The sequence below is a fragment of the Bos javanicus genome, chromosome 22, assembly GCF_032452875.1.
Source record: "Bos javanicus breed banteng chromosome 22, ARS-OSU_banteng_1.0, whole genome shotgun sequence".
In the NCBI taxonomy this organism is placed as follows: Eukaryota; Metazoa; Chordata; class Mammalia; order Artiodactyla; family Bovidae; genus Bos; species Bos javanicus.
The window spans coordinates 52,007,235-52,028,428 of record NC_083889.1 but is presented as its reverse complement, the minus strand read 5'-3'; the positions used below and the strand labels follow the sequence as shown (position 1 = coordinate 52,028,428).

Sequence of the window (21,194 nt, the reverse complement as noted above, 5' to 3'; positions counted from 1 at the left end):
TATAAAATCAAATGTTTAAGAAAGAACAAAACCTACAAATTTAAAAAAGAATAAAACATGACCAATATCTACACCAAGTCTAAGCTCTAGTCAAAATACCAACTTCAAGGGGAACAGAATCATATTCTCACATAAGCTAAGAATCTCATGTACAAAATAAAAGAAATTCCACAAAACAGCATTCTAGCCACAAGAACTGAATCAGGAGAAAAAAAAGGGAAAGACTTAGTAAAGGCAACAAAGAAATTACAACATAGTAAAATGTTAACAGATAAGTCTAGGTAGTAAATATTGTGATGTCTAACGCCAATGTTAAATGACTCCTGAAAGAGATGCTTCCTATAGTTCAAAAGCAGTAACATTCTACAGCAAAACTTCTGTAGAGATTCCTCCTTTTCCCTATTCTGTACAATAGCACCAGCAAAATAAAGAGCTGTAGGCTCCACTCAAGAGTACAGAAACAGAAGCTGTCCCAGTGTGAGAAGCTGATGTACTTACCGGGAGCTTGGTGAAGGCCGGGTTGGTGACATGCTTCCCAAAGGCATCTTCCTGGAACTGAAGAAGCTGTACCACCAGCCCAGCCAGTGTTTTATTGGTAGGAGCATCTGTGTGAACATACTGCAAGATAAAGACAGAGACTCAAAAACTGGGACAACTGTGCAGAAGATAATGTTATTAGTTTACTTCCTAGTACCTAAGCACTGGCCCAGTGGCAGATTTTTAAGTGTCTGAGACACTTCTATAAACAAATATTGGGGGCAGTGGGCTGGATAAATAACACATCCTTTTAGGGAACAGATCTTAAGGATGAGAAATACTATGTCCAAGAAACCAAACCGAAATCATCTCATCCCCACCTGGATGGTAAGATCCTGGACCTCAAACTCAAGCCTGATGCTATAAGGGAATGAGAGCTATTGGCTACTGAATTTCGTATGTGGCCAGAGAACCGACTATGTTAAAAGTTTTTCAAACTAATCCACAAACTCTTTGATGTTCCTCTCATCTAGAAGTGGGGATCTATGCCCTCTTCTATTGAATCAGACCATCCTTAGGGACTCACTGAAAACCATGCAAGAGAAGTGAAGCTGTGTGACTTCCGAGGATAAATCAAAAAAGATCAGACAGCTTTGCTTCCAAATAGTTCTTTTGGGACATCCACCTTTAGAGCCCTGAACAGCAACAAAGGTGTCCAACCACCCTGACACCACCACACTGAGGAGGCCCAGGCTGCCCAGAGAGGTCACATGGAGAGGCCCCAGCTGATGTCCCAGAAGACTGACGGTATAACCACCAGACACATGAGTAAAGAAGATTCCAGGTTTCTGGTCCCCAGCTGTCAAGTCACCCTCAACCATCAAATCTCCCCAGTCAAGGGCCCAGACACCACTGAGCAGAGACAGTCATCCTGACCATGCCCAACCAAATTCCAGACACACGGGAACTATTAAGCGTAATAAAATGGTTGTTTTATGCCATTTTAAGCACATTAAAATGGTTGTTTTCATGCACTAAAATAAAATACACATGTGCGGGCACTTAAAAATGGTTATGATGGTAACCTTTACAAGTGTTTGGTCAAATTTTAAAAATCTTTTTAAATAAATGTACATGAAAAGTTACCCATGCTGATGTACGTAATGTCACAAAGGGCAAATCCATGGTAGACAGCAAGTGAACATCACAGCAAGGAAAGACAGAGTACATGACAGGAAAAGCATAGATTAGTGAGTTCAATTAAATGGAAGTTTAATTTAGTATTAAGCACTCAATATCACTTTGAAAGGCCATCAATTTTTTTTTTTAAACCGCCAATTCTGAGCAGGAAGAAATATCTATACTTTCATTAAAAAAAAAAAAACAAAAAGCCCACTATTTCTCTTTCTGGAAAAATCTCTTTCCCAGTACCACCCCACATTTCAAAATTAATGTTTCTATTGCAATAAATAATGTCTGATATCTATGCAGCAAAATATCAGCTATATCATCTACTGTTAGTTACAATGCTTTAAGTTGACTGGTTCCCATTATGTGCTACTGCCAAAGAAAGAGCATAATATATTAACAATAGGGCAGGCAATTCTTCTTAAAGCTTAGTATCCTCTCACATTTTTATTTGTTCAAGTATACTAGCTTTCCTCTCTATGTGGAACAGCCAGAGTAAGTTAAATTTTGCCAAAGGCTGGTATTTTGTTGGAATGCTTTGTTTTACACCAAACCCTCTAGACCAAAGGTTGGTAAAACCCAGCCCACTGCCTGTTTCTGTGTGGCCCACAAGCTAAGATTGGCTTAACATTTTTAAATGCTTGGGGGAAAAGTTTTAAGAATAATATTTCATGACACATGAATATTATATGAAATTCAAATGTCAGTGTCCATAAACAGTTTTATCAAAACACAGCACACTCATTCATTTGCACTTTGTCTATGGCTGCCTTCCCCCAACAGCAGAGTCGAGCAGTTGCCACTGAGACATGGTCTGCAAAGCCTCAATATTTACTCTCCGGCCCTTTTATAGAAAAAGTCTGCCTATCCTTGTTCTAAACCACACCTTTTTATCCTTACAAATAGCTTTCTTTTATATCAAAGGTGTTCTGTAAAAACACATTTCCGTAAGGCTATGAAGTGAAACGTGTGTCAGACATAAGCCCAAAACTAGAAATATGTTTCATACAATTAAGCACATAAGATGTCAAATCTGTTAGTGTAAAATAATGGTTCTTAAGCTTTAGCCCCACTCCCAGTCAGGTCCAAGAATCTGCATTCGTAACAAGTTCCCATGCGGCAGTATGGGAATGGGCACTACATTTAAGAACCACTGGGCTTTCAAAAACAAATCCACTTCAAATATTGTCATATGTCATGTATCTCAGTTAAAGAACACATTTATTATAATCTAAAAGTTAAAAAACGAGGTAAGCAATTTTTAAATGTTAAAAACTACTTACAATTCCCCTTTCCTATAATACCAATTCACACAAAAACCATCAAGTTTAATTTTCTGAGGACTATTGTTCAACACAGTAAATCTTTAACGAGGAATACTCAATTTTGACTGTAATACTGAACGTAGTATAATCTTTAATAAAGAATAAACTCTTCAAGTGTAACCCACAGAACTGGCAAAGTATGTTGTACATACTCACAAGGTAACTTCACAATCTTTAGTAAGTACAAGCTTCTCCAAGGGATCTCATGATGTATTGCAGGGTTTTCGCACATGGTAAGGCAACATGAAAAATTAATACCTGCAGACAACTGAACAGTGTCAAATCCTAAAATTGAAAAAGGCACCATTTGGAGGAAGGTTGTTCAGCTAAAACCAAATCAACCCTTTAGGCAAAAATGAACTGTTAATGACCTATATACGTGGCTTTGTATGTATTCTAAACCTCACCACTATCTGCAGATGTTTCATTTAACATACTGTCATTCAAAATGAGAAAGCTTTCACATGGACAACCCTACAGTTTTAAAGATAGCAGGTTCAAAGCTCAATCAAAATGGTTACCTTAGATATATTAAAATCCAATTTTTAAACTATAAAATATTTTTTAACTGCTTACTTTCTCAAATCACTCACAAAAATTATCAAACATGAAAATACATGTAAGAGATGACATTTTTAACTCATTAATTTGACATACACATATTATGTAAACTATACTCATACCCTCTCAAAAGGCAGGGTATGACTATTATAAGATTTTTAAATCAACTTTTAAAAATTTCAAAGAGTAACATTCTATTTAATCAGAGGGATCAGAAGATATCAAAGGTATCACTAGTATCTCAAATTTATATAATCCCATCTTCAAGGACTATCTCTTTTGATTCAAAACAACAGCCTACAGGAGTTACGAATGAACAAGTAAAATGTAGAAATCAAGTGATCTGCTCAATGACATCAATCAGTGGCCAAGAGTACTGAACTCACATTTACCAACCCAATGTAATGCTCATTCTACTATCCCATACTGACAACTCAACTCCTCCTCAAAATCTCACTTAAACATAAAAAGATCCTAATTGTTTTCAAGATAATAAATCCTGATTAAAAGTGTTTTATCTCCTTGATTAAAGGTGTTTATTAAAGGTGTTTTACAGGGGGAAAATTTAATGATTATAGAGACAACTTCAATCATAAAAATTTTATTTGTATGTGAACCGTGAACTTCCTGATGTTCAAGCTGGTTTTAGAAAAGGCAGAGGAACCAGAGATCAAATCGCCAACATCCGCTGGATCATGGAAAAACCGAGAGTTCCAGAAAAACATCTATTTCTGCTTTATTGACTATGCCAAAGCCTCTGACTGTGTGGATCACAATAAACTGTGGGAAATTCTTCAAGAGATGGGAATACCAGACCACCTGACCTGCCTCTTGAGAAATCTGTATGCAGGTCAGGAAGCAACAGTTAGAACTGGACACGGAACAACAGACTGGTTCCAAATAGGAAAAGGAGTACGTCAAGGCTGTATATTTTCACCCTGCTTATTTAACTTATATGCAGAGTACATCATGAGAAACACTGGACTGGAAGAAACACAAGCTGGAATCAAGATTGCCGGGAGAAATATCAATAACCTCAGATATGCAGATGACACCACCCTTATGGCAGAAAGTGAAGAGGAACTCAAAAGCCTCTTGATGAAAATGAAAGTGAAAAAGTTGGCTTAAAGCTCAACATTCAGAAAACGAAGATCACGGCATCCGGTCCCATCACATCATAGGAAATAGATGGGGAAACAGTGGAAACAGTGTCAGACTTTATTTTTTGGGGCTCCAAAATCAATGCAGATGGTGACTGCAGCCATGAAATTAAAAGATGCTTACTCCTTGAAGGAAAGTTATGACCAACCTAGATAGCATATTCAAAAGCAGAGACATTACTTTGCCGACAAAGGTCCGTCTAGTCAAGGCTATGGTTTTTCCTGTGGTCATGTATGGATGTGAGAGTTGGACTGTGAAGAAGGCTGAGCGCCGAAGAACTGATGCTTTTGAACTGTGGTGTTGGAGAAGACTCTTGAGAGTCCCTTGGCCTGCAAGGAGATCCAACCAGTGCATTCTGAAGGAGATCAGCCCTGGGATTTCTTTGGAAGGAATGATGCTAAAGCTGAAACTCCAGTACTTTGGCCACCTCATGTGAAGAGTTGACTCATTGGAAAAGATTCTGATGCTGGGAGGGATTGGGGGCAGGAGGAGAAGGGGACGACAGAGGATAAAATGGCTAGATGGCATCACTGACTCGATGGACGTGAGTCTGGGTGAACTCCGGGAGATGGTGATGGACAGGGAGGCCTGGTGTGCTGCGATTCATGGGGTAGCAAAGAGTCAGACACGACTGAGCGACTGAACTGAACTGAATCCAAAAAAAAAAAAGTTCAACAGCATGTTTTACTTAAGACAACAACAACAAAAAATCTTTTAGTCTCAAAGTTTTGATTAAGAAAGTTAGGAAAATATGCCTAGAAAGCTGTATCAATAAGTCTGCTTTATATTCCCTGTGACATTAATAACATATTAAAAGTTTAACTTCTCCCTAAACAATTCTATTGCAGATGTCCCATATGAAAAAAATAACTGTCTTAACCTGTTAAATACTATATATAAAGGGCATGGAAATACCTTCCTTGGGCAATCTAGTCTGTTTTAGTGATCATTGTTAAATCTAAAGCATCTTTATTTAAATCACCCTGAAATCTTTAATTTCAGGAATAAGCCAAACTTTGGGAAGAAATTTACCTGGAATCTTAATGGCTTACAGATACACTTCACCTTCTCAATGTTTTATCATCTGAAAACCACTCTGAACTATGGATAGAAAAATACCTTTCAGTGTTAAGGATACATGATACACACCAAATAATACAAAACAGGCAGCTTAGGTAGATAACCAGCTTCTGTACTGCTGCAGTGCACTGAAAATGCAACCTTGGGCATTCTCCGCTTCCCTAAACTGGTCACCTCCTCTAGACTCCTTTGGCAAGTAGAAGCTCATCCCAGTCAAGAAGTATTCGCTTTCCTTTCTATAATGCTAAGGCAAATGAATCAACAAAACCTAAATAAATAGGTTTCTATAGGTTTCTGGTCTAGTTAATCTGTTCATTCATGGAACGAAGATTTACTGAGCACCTTCTATGGACATTCAGAAGACAAAAACAATACAAGGGAACTCTCTTTTAATTTGAAATCACCTGGCTTTTACAGGCAGGTGCCAATGTCTATCTTTTCCACAACATTGTGAATTTCTTAAAGAGAGGGATTACAAATAGCAAAAAGAAAATAAAAGGTGGTGGGAGCGGCGGGGTGGGGGGGGGGGGAGGTGTGTTGGAGCTGGAGCCAGGTGGATCTTCTCTGAATCCTGAATTTGTAACTCCGAACTGTAATTCTTAGAGAAGTTACTTAAACCTCAAGTCTCAGGTTTCTATCATGGGGAAAATGAAGTAAACAATATCTATCATACGGGACTACTGTGAGGATTTAAGCAAGTTATGTTTTAAATGCCCAGATAAAGTGGATGCTCAAGTTGTCCTCATAGTGCATGCGTAAAACCATCAATAAAAGTGCTACTATCAACGTCATGTTTATTTATTTGCTGAGATTTATTAATTTGAAAATACAGTATTAAATGCAACACAAAAGTTAAGTTAAAACCCATCAATGTGTACACCAAGGAGAGATATAGTATGTATGGAAGAAGCAAAGAACGTTCTTGTAAATATTTTTACCAAATCAACACCACTCTAAGAGGCTTGATAGGATTCTGACTATCGAGTCCAAGGATATGCAATTCTGAATCTGAACAGGCCTAAGAAATACATTCCAGTTTTATGAAACACTGAGAGGTCAAACATAACTTTAACTCTGTCTTCAAGGCCTCAGGGACACGGAGCCAGCATTAGCCTACTGGCTTCAACCCTCTGGGACAAACCTTGCAATCAGGCTCACAGCCACTTCCTCATCCACCCAAACCCAGCTGAAAGACTATTCAACCCTAAAGCTGCCCTCTGAAAACTGGTCCAAAAGAGATGCAGTCTGGAAAGGTAGAAATAACTATCACTGTACTTCCTTTTTTTCTATTCCCTTCCTTGCTATCCAAAAGAATATTCCTCCTGAGTATCTCTTTGTTAAAGCTACACTGATAAAGTAATATAATATTATATGTCAATTATATCTCGATAAAACTGGGGTAAAAAATCCAGCCTGGGGCTTCCCTGGTGGTCTAGTGGTTAAGAATCCGCCTTGCAACATTGGGACATCAGTTCGATCCCTAGTTCGGGAAGATCCCACGTTCTGCGGGGCAACCAGGCCCCTATGCCACAACAACTGAGCCTGTGCTCTGAAGCCCATATGCAGCAACTACTGAAGCCCTGAGCACCCTAGAGCCTGTACTCCGCAACAAAAGAAGCCACTGCAATGAGAAACTCATAAGAAGAGTAGCCCCCACTCTTTGAAATGACAGAAAGTCTGAGCGCAGCAACAAACACGCAGTGCAGCCAAAAAATTAACTAAAAAAAAAATCCAGCCTGGGAGGGAAAAAACATTAAGGTATATTAAGACCCAAAATAGTGCCTGAAGAGGATGTGATAAACATTAATTTCATAATATAAACATATTCAATTCCCTTAGCTACTACCATAAGCTCTATTGTTTACACAAAAAAAGTGACCAATTTACCAATGTACAAGGAAAAACAATATTGTCTACTTAACATATAAATGAGGAAAATCTACAATCTCAAATGTGACTCCAAAATTCCTGGGGGAATAAAGTCAAAGCAACAAAAGATATATAGTAAGTAAGAATATATGTCACCTCCCACTTTCTAAAAACTGATGTGTGTGTGTTGTGTGCTTAGTCACTCAGTCGTGTCAGACTCTGTGACCCCGTGGACTGTAGCCCGCCAGGCTCCTCTGTCCATGTGGATTCTCCAGGCAAGAATACTGGAGTGGGTTGCCATGTCCTCCTCCAAGGGATCTTCCCAACCCAGGGATCGAAGCCAGATCTCCCACACTGCAGGGGGATTCTTTACTATCTGAGCTACCAGGGAAGCCCAAAACTTGAGATAAGAAATGGTGAGTTCTGAAAGTACCACAGTGGAGTATCAAAAGAACACAAGGCCCCTGCCCATGCCTAACAACTTCCAAAGGCTGAGGAGTTTCACTGCACTGTACACCCGAAACCTAAAGTAGGTTTCTAGACTACTTTATGTTTTCATTCATTCAACAAATATTTACTAAGCAACTACTAAGGGTCAGGCAATGAGGATCAAAAATGTTCCAGGACACACTGTAGTGAACAGGCCAAACAACGTCCTAGCTCCAGGGCAATGGTCCACAACGGAGGAAGTAGAGAACTGTGAAGGGTGTTCAGGAAATTCTAGGACACAAAGAGCAATTTTTTTTTTTTTTTTGGCAGTCGGCTTTCTAAGGGGGTCAGTCATTCCTAAATAAATTATATAAAGGGGAAGCTAAAAAAACTGTTATAAACAATGGGACTAAGTCACAACTTTCAGTATTAATGACTCAGTCCAACTAACACTCCAAAGGCACGACAAGCAGGTAAATGAAAATAATCCCAAAAAACGGTATGAAAAAACAAAGGTGATGTAAAGTGGGGTGACCTAACACGAATGGGGTTCTCAGGGAAGGCCTCACATTAGCTACAAGTCAACATTAACTCTTGCATTCCCACTATACATAAGCAGAGGGAACTGTGAAGTAAAAGCCGTCGTTTTTTTACTATTAGTGAGTTTCCAAGAACACTGTGATCCATTATATTAACCTGCGGTTACCGACGTCCGAGTACAGCGGTCCACAGTCCTTTTTTAGCATATCAACTACAGGTTTAGGAAAACCTTGGCTACCTTACTGGACTTTGAAGACTAGTCTCTTAAACAAAACTTGCCGCGGCTCTTACAGCTCGGCTCCGACAGTTTTAATAACCACTGTTCACACACCTAAAGCGCCTAACAAAGAGGAAGAGTCACACCCTCCGGGTCACGAAGCCCGACCCGCTCCCTCACAAGCGCGGGCAGGGGCTTTCGCCCGGGATGCCCGGGCTCCCAGGAGCGGCGCCCCGAGGGCCCGCGAGCCCCGGGCGCGCGGGCGCCGAGAGTTCGCGGCGGGGGCGTGGCGGGCCCGGCGCCTGCCTTTGTTGTCCCTCGTGGCGCGCTGGGGGAGGGGCGGCCCGAGGCCCGCGAGGCCAGCAGCAGACCCCGGGCCCCGTCGCGTGGCCTCCCGGGCCCCTACGGGCGCGCGGACCCACCTTCTTGTAGTGCTTGCCCAGCCAGACCCGCACCGAATCCAGCTGGGACACTGTCTCCGGGCTCTCCCAAAACTTGCTCGCCGGGCCTCCGTCCTTCCGCCGATAAACGGCCAGGCCCGTGGCCGCCGCCGCGCCTCCTGCGCCCGCGGCGCCGGCCGTCGTCCCCAGCCCTCCGCCGCCCGCCGCCGCGGCCATCGTCGCCGTCCGTCGTCCCCACCGCCCGGCCCTCCCCGGCCCTCGCGGCGTGCCCCGTTCGCGCCCGCGCGCGCAGCCGCCACCGCCGCCTCCCGGCCCCGCCCAGCCAACCCTCTTCCGGCGCGGAAGCCTGGCCCCGCCTCTTCTCGGGACCGGCGCCCTAACCGACGAGGGCACGCGCGCACGCATGCGCAGCACTCGCGCCGGGCTAGGACGAGCCCCCTCCACCCGCCTGTTCCGCCTGCACCGCGGACCGCTTACCCGCTGCACCTCACAGCTTGGGCTTCCGTGCCTGTGGCTGTTTCCCCGGTACCTGCGTTGAATCGTTATGTAGTCTACATCTGCACGGTGGTTCTGTGTCACCGTCTGCCACCGCCGGGGAGAAAGGAGCTGGTGTGAGATGGTCCGAGAGGAGAGCGCGTTTCGAGTGTCGCGTGCCAGCAGGGGAACCCACACGCCGGGTGGGAATCTGCACCTGTCCCCGCTTGCCCTCAGACCTTCTGCACGTAGTGACCCTGTCGTCCTTTGTAAACATCCATCTGGGACCCACACCTTCGGCTTCACACACCTTCCTCCCCACTCATGGCTCCAGCCACACCAGCTCATTCCTGCCTTGGGGCGCTTACAACAGCTATTCCCGCGACCTGGACCCCTCTTCCCCTCTGATTGTCACTTGTGAAGTGAAAGTCGCTCAGTCGCGTCCGACTCTTTGCGACCCCATGGACTATATATAGTCCATGGAATTCTCCTACCAGAATATTGGAATGGGTAGCCTTTCCCTTCGCCAGAGGATCTTCCCAACCCAAGGATCGAACCCAGGTCTCCGCATTGCGGGTGGATTCTTCACCAACTGAGCCACAAGAGAAGCCCAAGAATACTGGAGTGGGTAACGGATCTTCCCGACCCAGGAATCAGACCGGTCTCCTGCATTGCAGGCGATTCTTTACCAACTGAGCTTGACGCTTTCAAAATCATAGCTTAAAGGTACTTCAGAAAAGTGATCCCTCCTGACCTTGCAGTCTTGAACAATCATACTCGCTCGACATTGTCGCGGTAGGACTCACCATGACTTGGTATTTTTATTCTCTTACTTTCCATATAAATTACATGAGAGCCTAGTCTTGCTCACAGGTATACCCTCAGTGCTGAGAGGAAGGCCTGTTACCCAGCAGATGTTCAATAAATATTTGATGAATGAATGAATGACTTATAGGGAGGCAGAAGAGTTTTAAATTATTAACGAAGTGTGATTGGCCATTATGGAGTTCTGAACATAATGCTCTCTGACCCCAGGACAGAAAGTGACAAGCTGTTTGTGAGTTTTTCAGACGAGCCTTTAAAGAAAAAAAGAGAATATGATCAGGGAGGAAGGGAGATTGCAAACACGTGAGGGGGCGGGGGGGGGGAGGGGGGACTGGAACAAAGGTTTTAAAGTGTGAAAGCATGCTTGGTGAAACTCCTTAAGCCCATGGACTGGAAGCAAAGATGTTACTTGGGGTGGCAGAGAATTTTGAATATCCTGTAAGCACTGGAAAACCAGCTTGAAGACACAGAACGACATCACCAGATTTATAGATTAGAAAGTAGCTACTGCAGTAGTGTGAATGATAGAATAGAGAGAGAAAGCCTGGAAAAAAAAAACGCATGGACAACAAAAGAAAAAATTGGACTTCATCCAAATTAAAATCTTTGGTGCTTCAAAATACACTGACAAGAAAATGAAAACACCCACTGAATGAGAAAAAACCCTTGCAAATTATAAACCTGATGAGACATAGTCAGAGAATAGGGGAAAAAAAAAAAAACTCTTACAACTTGATAATGAAAAACAGCAAGATCCAATTTGACAAATTAACTAATAACCAAATGGAATAAACTTAGTACATGCAACATTATGGATGAATCTCCAGGTATTATACTAAGTTAAATAAATCTTACCTGAAGGGATATATACAGGATGATTCAATATATATGAAGTTATAGAACAGGCTAAACTTCAAAGTAGGTTCCCTCTGGGGAAATAGAGGGGAAGGAGGGACACAAGGGAATTTCCTGGGAGTGACAATAAGTTGATTTGAAGTAGATTTGCATTACACCGATGTATGCACACCAGTTGTGGAATGGTAAAGAAAATTTATGCATTTTACTATAAATTTCCCCTCAGAAGAAAAGAACACTAAAGAAATACTGAACTCTTGTTCAAAATATGCATGCTAAAGTGTTCAGTGATGAACTATATCTTTCACCTAGTTCTCAAAGCTACATGAGAAATTCACACAGTGATCTATCAAAAAGTATTTTTATTGCTCAATAGGTGAAGAGTTGATTAGGTTTCTTCAGTTTTTAAGAAAAAAGAATTTTGAAAAGAACTGGAAATTGCCTAATGGTTTGCCAGTTGTTACAGCCTTCTCAGTTTCTGGGAAGTATACCAAAAAGCCTTCTCTAAAATGCACCAAAGAGTATGGTTTAGTAAATATTTTCTCTTTAATTTTTTATTTTAAAAAAATTAAAAATTTTTTTCTTTCCATTTTGCTTTCCAAAACTCTGTGTTGAGGCCTGACTTTCAATAGATCACAGCGAGGGAGCTGCTCTGCTATTTACAAAACCCCAACCCAGAAGCAGGTCGTCTATGAATGGTATAGCACCAGGTTCCCCAAGAACGAACATGAGGTGTGTGACAGGTGAGGGGGTGGCCGCCTTTCAGGTTTAGCAGATATCTTCTGTAAAGGGTCAGATAGCAAATGTCTTCTATAAAGGGTCAGATAAATATTTCAGGCTTGTGGGCCATATGTTCTTTGTGACAACTACTGAGCCCTACCCTTGTACCACAAAAGCCGCTATAGGCAATACATAAATAAATGAGAATGGCTGTATTCTAGCAAAATTTTATTCACAAAAACAGGTGGTAGACAAGGGTTTTTGTTTGGGTTGATGAAAAAGTTTAGGAGATGGATGGTAGTGATGATTGTACAACATTGTGGTTGTACTTAATGTCACTGAATTGTGTACCTAAAAATTGATAAAATGGTAAATTTTATTATATATTTACCACCCAAAAAAAAAAAATTTTTTAAGCACAGTGGCAAGCCAGATTGAGTCTGTGCTGTATTTTGTTAAAGACACCTGACAACGACTAATATACATGTTACCTTTAGCTTAGAAGCATCTCCGTTAAATCAATTTACTCAGAGCTGCTTGAGAATATTACAGTATTGCTTGCTTCATTGAGCTTTTATTTTTCCAGAGGATTAGGTATATTGGTAGATTAGGTATACCATCTAGACCTTAAAGCCACAAATTTAGCTCATGTAATTTATGGAAAATGTCTGTCATATTACCTAATTGACAAAGTCAGTCTTATTGTCAACTCAGTTGGCAAAAAAATTGTTTTGTCAGAGAAAATTTCACTTCATTTTTCAATTCAAATAAATGTGTTAATATTTAAGTCAAGAAATAAAAGCTCTGAGGAATAGATTATATAACATTTTATTAGATGGTTATTAAAAGCAGTCTGGTCAAGACTGAAATGATTATTTCAAAAACCTTCCAATAAAAACAAAGAAACTAAGAAAAGAGAGCTTAAAAAAAAAAAAAAAAAAACTCCCAACAAAGAAAAGCCTAGATATTTTGATGGCTTCAACGGCGAATTCTACCAAACATTTAAAGAAGAACTAATATTAACCCTTCTCAAACCTTCCACAAAAAACTGAAGGGAAGGAACACCTCTAGACTCATTCTATGAGTCCAGCATTAACTTAATCCCCAAAACAGATAAGGTTACTACAATAAAGATCACTTATGAACACTGATGAAAAAATCCTAAACTAAATACTGGCAAACCAAATTCAGCAGTATATTACAAGGATTATACACCAAGGGAGATTTATTCCTGGAATGCAAGGTGGTTCAGCATACAGAAATCAATGTAATACACCACATTAAGAAAATAAAGGGAAAAAAACACATGATCGTGTCTATAGCTGCAGAAAAATCATTTGACATAATTGAACACATTTTCATGGTTAAAAAAATGCACACACTCAACAAACTAGGAATAGAAGGAAACTATCTTAGTATTAAGTATAATAAAAGCCATATAAGAGAAACCTACAGTGAATATCATACTCAATGGTGAATGAATGTTTTCCTCTAAGATCAAGAGAAAAGTAGAGATGCCTGCTTTCACCACTTGTATTCAACACAGTACTGGAAGTTCTAGTCAGAACAATTAGTCAAGGAAAAGAAAAAGCATCTGAATTTAAGAAAGAAATAAGATGTCTCTGTTTGCAGGTGATATGACTGTATACACAGAAAACCCTAAAGATTCTATTTAAAAAAAAAAAAACTCGTATGACTAATACATGATTTCATCAAAGTAGCAGGATGTAAAATCAACACACAAAAAATCAGTGACATTTCTATATATGAATAATGAGCAATCTAAAAAGGAAATTACAACAATTTCATTTACAATAGAACCAAAAACAATAAAACACTTAGGAATTAACCAAGCAGGTAAAATAATCATACAGTGAAAACTGTAAAACACTGCTGAGAGAAATTATAGAAAACACAAATAAATGGAAACATATCCCTTGTTCATAGATGGAAGACCTAATAATTTTAAAATATTAGCACTACCCAAAGAAATCTACAGATTCAATACAAGCTCTATTAAAATCCCAGGGATGTTTTTTGAAGGAATACAAAAACCTATATAAACATAATGTTATCAATAGAATGTAAAAGAAAAAAGAAAAAAACAAAAAATGTTGGAAAAAAAGAACAAAGTTGGAGAAATCAACTTCCTGAATTCAAAACTAATCAAAGCACTATAGTACTGGCACTAAGACAGATATATAGATCAATGGAAAGAATAGAGAGCCCAGGAACAAACTTTCCATGTACGGTCAAGTGATCTTTTGATAAGGGTGCCAAGACCATTCAATGGGGAAAGGGCAATCTTTTCAACAGTTGGGACTGGTTAAACCAGATTAACTATGTGCAAAAGAATGAAGTTGGACCCTTACCGCACACTATATACAAAAATTAATTCACAATGGATCAAAAACCTAAGTGTCGAAATAAAACTATAAAATTACTAGGAGAAAACACAGGGTAAAAACTTAATGACTGGATTTGACAATGATTTCTTGACACCAAAGGCAATGATTTCTTGAATGTGACATCAGAGGCACAGGCAACAAAAGAGAAAGTAGACAAATTGGACTTAATGAAAAATTTTTAAATTCTGCATCAAAAGAATATCAACAGAGGAAAAAGGTGACCCGTAGAGTGGGAGAAATCCCATAGACAGAGGAGCCTGGTGGACTACAGTCCATAGGGTCACAAAGAAACAGACACAACTGACGCAACTTAGCACGCACGCATAATAAAGGATTTTATCCAGGATATGTAGTGGACTCCTAAAACTCAACAACAAATTCAAAAATTGACAAATGATCAGATAGTTCTCCAAGGAAAACATACAAATGGATAATAAGCACATGAAAAGATTTTCAACATCTTTAAACATTCAGCTCAGTTCAGTTCAGTCTCTCAGTCATGTTCGACTCTTTGCAACCCCATGAATCGCAGCACACCAGGCCTCCCTGTCCATCACCAACTCCCAGAGTTCACTCAAACTCATGTCCATCAAGTCGGTGACGCCATCCAGCCATCTCATCCTCTGTCATCCCCTTCTCCTCCTGCCCACAATCCCTCCCAGCATCAGAGTCTTTTCCAAGGAGTCAACTCTTCACATGAGGTGGCCAAAGTACTAGAGTTTCAGCTTTAGCATCATTCCTTCCAAAGAAATTCCAGGGCTGATCTCCTTCAGAATGGACTGGTTGGATCTCCTTGCAGTCCAAGGGACTCTCAAGAGTCTTCTCCAACACCACAGTTCAAAAGCATCAATTCTTCGGCGCTCAGCCTTCTTCACAGTCCAACTCTCACATCCATACATGACCACAGGAAAAACCATAGCCTTGACTAGACGGACCTTTGTTGGCAAAGTAAGGTCTCTGCTTTTGAATATGCTGTCTAGGTTGGTCATAACTTTCCAAGGAGTAAGCGCCTTTTAATTTCATGGCTGCAATCACCATCTGCAGTGATTTTGGAGCCCCCAAAAATAAAATCTGACACTGTATCCACTGTTTCCCCATCTATTTCCCATGAAGTGATGGGACCAGATGCCATGATCTTCGTTTTCTGAATGTTGAGCTTTAAGCCAACTTTTTCACTCTTCTCTTTCACTTTCATCAAGAGGCTTTTTATTTCCTCTTCACTTTCTTCCATAAGGGTGGTGTCATCTGCATATCTGAGGTTATTGATATTTCTCACGGCAATCTTGATTCCAGCTTGTGCTTCTTCCAAGCCAGCGTTTCTCGTGATGTACTCTGCATATAAGTTAAATAAGCAGGGTGACAATATACAGCCTTGATGTACTCCTTTTCCTATTTGGAACCAGTCTGTTGTTCCATGTCCAGTTCTAACTGTTGCTTCCTGACCTGCATATAGGTTTCTCAAGAGGCAGGTCAGGTGATCTGGTATTCCCATTTCTTTCAACATCAGAGAAATGAAAATCAAACATATAATGATGTACTACCTCATGTCCATTAAGATGGCCACTATTAAAAATAATAAGTATTGACAAGGATGAGAAGAAATTGGAACCCTTGTGTACTGTTGGTGAGAATGTAAAGCATTACACTCTCTATGGAAAACAGTATGATGATTCCTCAAAAAATTAAGAACAGAATTACCATATGATCCAACAATACTACTTCCAGGTATACACCCACAAGAATTGAAAGCAAGGTCTTAAAGAAATATTTGTACAACCACATACACAATAGCATGATTCACAGTAGCCAAAAAAAAAAAAAAATGTGATACATATAATGGAATATTGTTGAGTTTTAAAAAGGAAAATGATTCTGATATATGCTGCAACATGGATGAACTTTGAGGATATCACACTAAATGCAATACAACAGTCACAAAAAGATATGTATGCTGCTGCTGCTGCTGCTAAGTCGCTTCCGTCGTATCCGACTCTGTGTGACCCCATAGACGGCAGCCCAACCAGGCTCCCCCATCCCTGGGATTCTCCAGGCAAGAACACTGGAGTGGGTTGCCATTTCCTTCTCCAATGCATGAAAGTGAAAAGTGAAAGTGAAGTCGCTCAGTCGTGTCCGACTCTAGCAACCCCATGGACTGCAGCCCACCAGGCTCCTCTGTCCATGGGATTTTCCAGGCAAAAGTACTGGAGTGGGGTGCCATTGCCTTGATTCTACTTAAATGAGGTACTTAGAGTAGTCAAACAGTAGATAAACAGTAGAATGGTCATTGCTGGGGATTAGGGAGAGGGAAAATGGGGAGTTACTGTTTAATGAGTACAGAGTTTCAATTTTACAAGATGAAATAGATATGCAGACAGATGGGGTAATGGCTGTATAACATAATGAATATAATGAATCACCGAACTGTACACTTAAAAATGATTAAGATGCCTAAGGGAAATAAGTCTGGCAGAGAAAGATACCACATGATGGTCCCTTACATGTGGAGTCTAAAAAATAAAAATAAATACAGGCTTAAAGACAGAGGAGAGACTGGTAGTTGCTAGAGGTGGAGGGTGGGGGATTGGAGAAATAGATGAAGAGGGTCAAAAGGCACACACTTTGAGTTTTAAAATAAATACATTATAGGGATGTAATGTATAGCATTGTGACCATACTTAATACTGTATTACGTATTTGAAAGTTGCTAAGATAGTAGATCTTCAGTTCAGTTGCTCAGTTGTGTCCAACTCTGTGCAGCCCCATGGACTGCAGCATGCCAGGCATCCCTGTCCATTGCCAACTCCCAAAGCCTACTCAAACTCATGTCCATTGAGTCGGTGATAGTAGACCTTAAAAGTTCTTAAATCAAGGGACTTCCCTGGTGGTCCAGTGGCTAAGACTTCGTGTTCCCTATGTAGGGGCCCAGGTTCAATCCCTGGTCAGGGAACTATCCCACAGGCTGCAGCTACAGATCTTGCATACTGCAACTAAGAGTTCACATGCTGCAGCGAAGACTGAAGGTCCGATGTGCCGCACTAAGACCTGGTGCAGCCGAAATAACAAGTAAGTATTTTCTGAAAAAGTTCTTATAACAAGAAAAAATTTATAACTGTGTAAATGATGAATATTAATTGTTGTGATCATTTTGCAATGCATACAAATACTGAATCATGTTGTACACCTGAAATTAATATGTCAATTATATCTCCATTTAAAAAATAAAAATTAAGGGTTTCTTTGATGGTCCAGTGGTTAAGAATCTGCCTTGCAATGCAGGGGACATGGGTTCAATCCTTGGTCTGGAAGATTCCATGGGCCAGGGAGAAACTAAGCTTATGTGCCACAGCTACTGAATCCATGCAGTGCAACTACTGAAGCCCATAAGCCTACAGCCCGTGCTTCGCAAGAAGAGAAGCCACCGCAATGAGAAGCCCAAGCAGCACAACTAGAGAGCAGCCCCTGCTTGCCGCAACCAGAGAAAGCCTGCGTGCAGCAGTGAACACCCACCACAGCCAAGAAAAGAGGAATCGGGTACAGCTTATTTTAAAGAAGCATGGACTGATGCAAATTCAACCTTGTTAAAAAATGTTAAATTACAGAAATTGTTAACATGGCAAATTTTATGCGTATTTTATCACAATTAAAAATTTGGAAAAAAAAGAGAGAACAGATCGACAGGGACTTCAAATATTAAGTTTATTACATATAAATCCGTAAAAGTACTAACTTTTTTCTTTTTACCCCCTCAGCTTTATTGAGATACAATTAACATATAAATTTTATTAGTTTAAGATTCCGTATGCTTATTTTTAAGAAGTAAAATATAAGTTTGAAAGTTTCATCTAGAAATTGGAAAACTATGAGAAGTGATAGGTTGGAAAAAGAGCCAATGAGAAAATATACCAAATGAAAGTAAAAGCTCACTGGACATGTTGAACACTACACTGGACACAGCCAATGAATCAGTGAACTAGGGAGCTAAGTCAGAAGAAGTAAGTCTTGAAGTTCAGAAAGACAAAAAAAATGGGGAGGTATGAGGCAAGGGAAAGACAGGGTAAGAAAGAAGATACACTGTTCTAATATACATGTAGTTGAGTCTCAGGATGAGAGAGAGTAGAGGCAATTGCTAAATAATGATTGAAAGTTATGTAAAAATGACAATAGATATTCATAGACTCAAGAAGCCTAACAAATCCCACGCATGATAAATATGAAAAAATTCTCATTTATACTCATTTTAGTAAAACTGCAGAAATTCTAAAGGATGTACATCAGACGGAGGAAAAATGATTCCTGATTTGCAAAAAAGGAATGAAGAGCAAAGAGAGTAGTAAATAGTGGGTAACTCTCAATATTTACTGGGTAACTCTCTTAAAAAGAAGAGTGTCTTGTGTGGTTTTAAAAGTTGGAATTTAAATACTTAACAAAAAAGGTAGGCAAGTTGCAAGTGGAGAAATGGTAGTAGCCTAAGAAGGAAGGTAAACATATTGATTACCTTTAATATTTGACAAATTAAAGATACATGTTTAGTTTCTAGTGAACCAGTAGAGACTTGCATGTCATCCACAGTTACAGTTAGAAAATAATAAGAAATAAAAGACTAGAATTGAGTATAGGGACAAATGAAAAACAGAAAACTGCATGGCAGGGCCAGCCCAAAATTTATTAGCAATTGCATTAAACTTACCAGAAATAAAAGGCTTCACTTAAATGCAAAAATTTCAGATTAGATTTTTTTTAAACTAAAGCTTTCTCTCCTTCCCATTCCCTTCCTATCCTGAAAAACAACTTCTAAAAGCTTTGAGCGTCCCTGATGGCTAGGAGGGTGAACAATCTGCCTGCAAACCTGAGGGAAACCCAGGTTTGATCCCTGGGTTGGGAAGATCCCCTGGAGTACGAAACAGCAACCCACTCCAGAATTCTTGCATGGAGAATTCCATGGACAGAGGAGCCTGGCGGGCTACACTCCATGGGGTCGCAAAGAGTCAGACATGACTGGGACTAACACTCGACTAACACACCAGGTGAGCAACTGTTTGCGTAAGGAAGGGGACTACGGCAGCCCAGAGTGGGTTTAGTCTGGTGAGAAGGGCACTCACACAATGACTGAGGGCCTGTTCCTTCTGGGAGCGACAGTCCAAGAAGAATTACGAGGGCGTCCATGGCGGGGGGGCGGGATGTGAGGTCCCACACATGGTAAGGAGGGTGCTCAGAATGCAGAGGGGCAACCTGGCATGAGGGCATAGCCTAGGTGGAGTGAGAAGGGTTTTCACATGGAGAGCTGCTTGGCATGTTTGATCAGAGCCTGAGTTAAGTGAGGAAAGTCTCCCCAAGAAGAGAGCAGCCTGGCATGAGGTGTCAGAGCCAGAGGCATTTTTTTAGTCCTTCAGGGACTGTCGATAATGTGACGGTCAAACATGGACTAAAATTAAGTAATCTAACTTAAAGAGAGGAAAGAGGAGATTCTAAATTTCAGGAAAGAACTAGATATTAATACTATCAAACAAAAAAAAGAGCACGTGTGTGTCAGTCGCTCAGTCGTGTCCGACTCTTTGGGATCCCATGGGCTGTAGCCCGCCAGGCTCCTCTGTCCATGGGATTCTCCAGGCAAAAATAATGCAGTGGGTTGCCATTCCCTTTCCCAGGGGATCTTCTCAATCCAAGTGGATTTATTGTTTTACCATCTGAGCCACGAGGGAAGCAAAAAAGAGCATAACAGATTTGAAAAGAAGCAAGTAGGAATACTAAAGTCAGAAAACACAATAAAGGTAATTATAAGTTGATGCATACTTTTACTTTTTCGGGTTTTTTTTGGCTGCATGCCAACCAGGCGTCAAACCTGTGCCCCCTACATTGGGAGCATGGAGTCTTAACTGCCAGGAAGACCCCCAATGGGTAGTTTTAATAGCAAACTAGACACAGCTGGGTAAACTGGAAAATCAAAAGAAATGTCCAGAAAGAAGCATGAGAAATAAAAAGAAAATACAAAGAATATAGGGTATGTGATTAAATGTCAACAAGAAGGGAAATTCATAAAGGACATACAAGACTTCTTTGTACTATTCTTTAAATTTTTCTGTTAGGGAAATTATTTCAAAAAATTTTTAGATATACTTAGATATACTTCACACTATAATCCAAACTTTATGACAAGGTTTTGATATAACAATAAGGATAATATATTTATAAAGTTAAAACCAGGTTTAATAATTTAAGGTGCTGACCAGAGTTATAACTTCAAGGTCACTACCAGTCTCATTCTCTAATAAAAACACAGAGGACAGTGACATTGAAACATAAAACATACATTCTACTATATTTGAAAAGATAGTGGTGACATCACTTCTAGACACCCAGTGAGTCTTAGTTGGAAGAAACTGGGGAGGAGTCACTGCTCAGTAGGCCTCCTGCAACCCAAAGGAACTAAAGTGTTGGCAAGGCAGGCTAAAGACCAGGGACTTGGAGAAGGTTCCTTTACTGAAGAACTTTAGAATGTAGTTTGGGTTAAAATGGAATCCAGTAAACAATAATTATAAATTTTTTCACTGGAGTGTGATGTACTTACAAAAATGCACGTAAATCATAAGCATCAGTTCAGTTCAGTTCAGTCGCTCAGTCGTGTCCGACTCTGTGTGACCCCATGAATCGCAGCATGCCAGGCCTC

The 21,194-nt window shown here is 40.4% G+C and overlaps 1 protein-coding gene across 3 annotated transcripts in view; it reads right to left on the bottom strand.

Moving 5' to 3' along the window:
• Positions 1-9,503, bottom strand: part of SMARCC1 (SWI/SNF related, matrix associated, actin dependent regulator of chromatin subfamily c member 1) — a 124,839-nt gene extending 115,336 nt beyond the window's left edge. Inside the window, exons 1-2 of one of the 3 annotated variants that reach the window (XM_061397641.1) lie at positions 9,270-9,503; positions 499-618 (exon numbers count right to left, since the gene is read on the bottom strand). In XM_061397641.1, coding sequence (XP_061253625.1) covers positions 499-618; positions 9,270-9,464 — 315 coding nt within the window. In that variant the 5' untranslated portion in view covers positions 9,465-9,503. Of the gene's footprint in view, positions 1-498; positions 619-8,786; positions 9,077-9,269 lie in introns of those variants that run through there. The other 2 variants (XM_061397642.1, XM_061397643.1) reach the window with 2 other exon arrangements.
• Between the last annotated feature and the right edge of the window lie 11,691 nt (positions 9,504-21,194).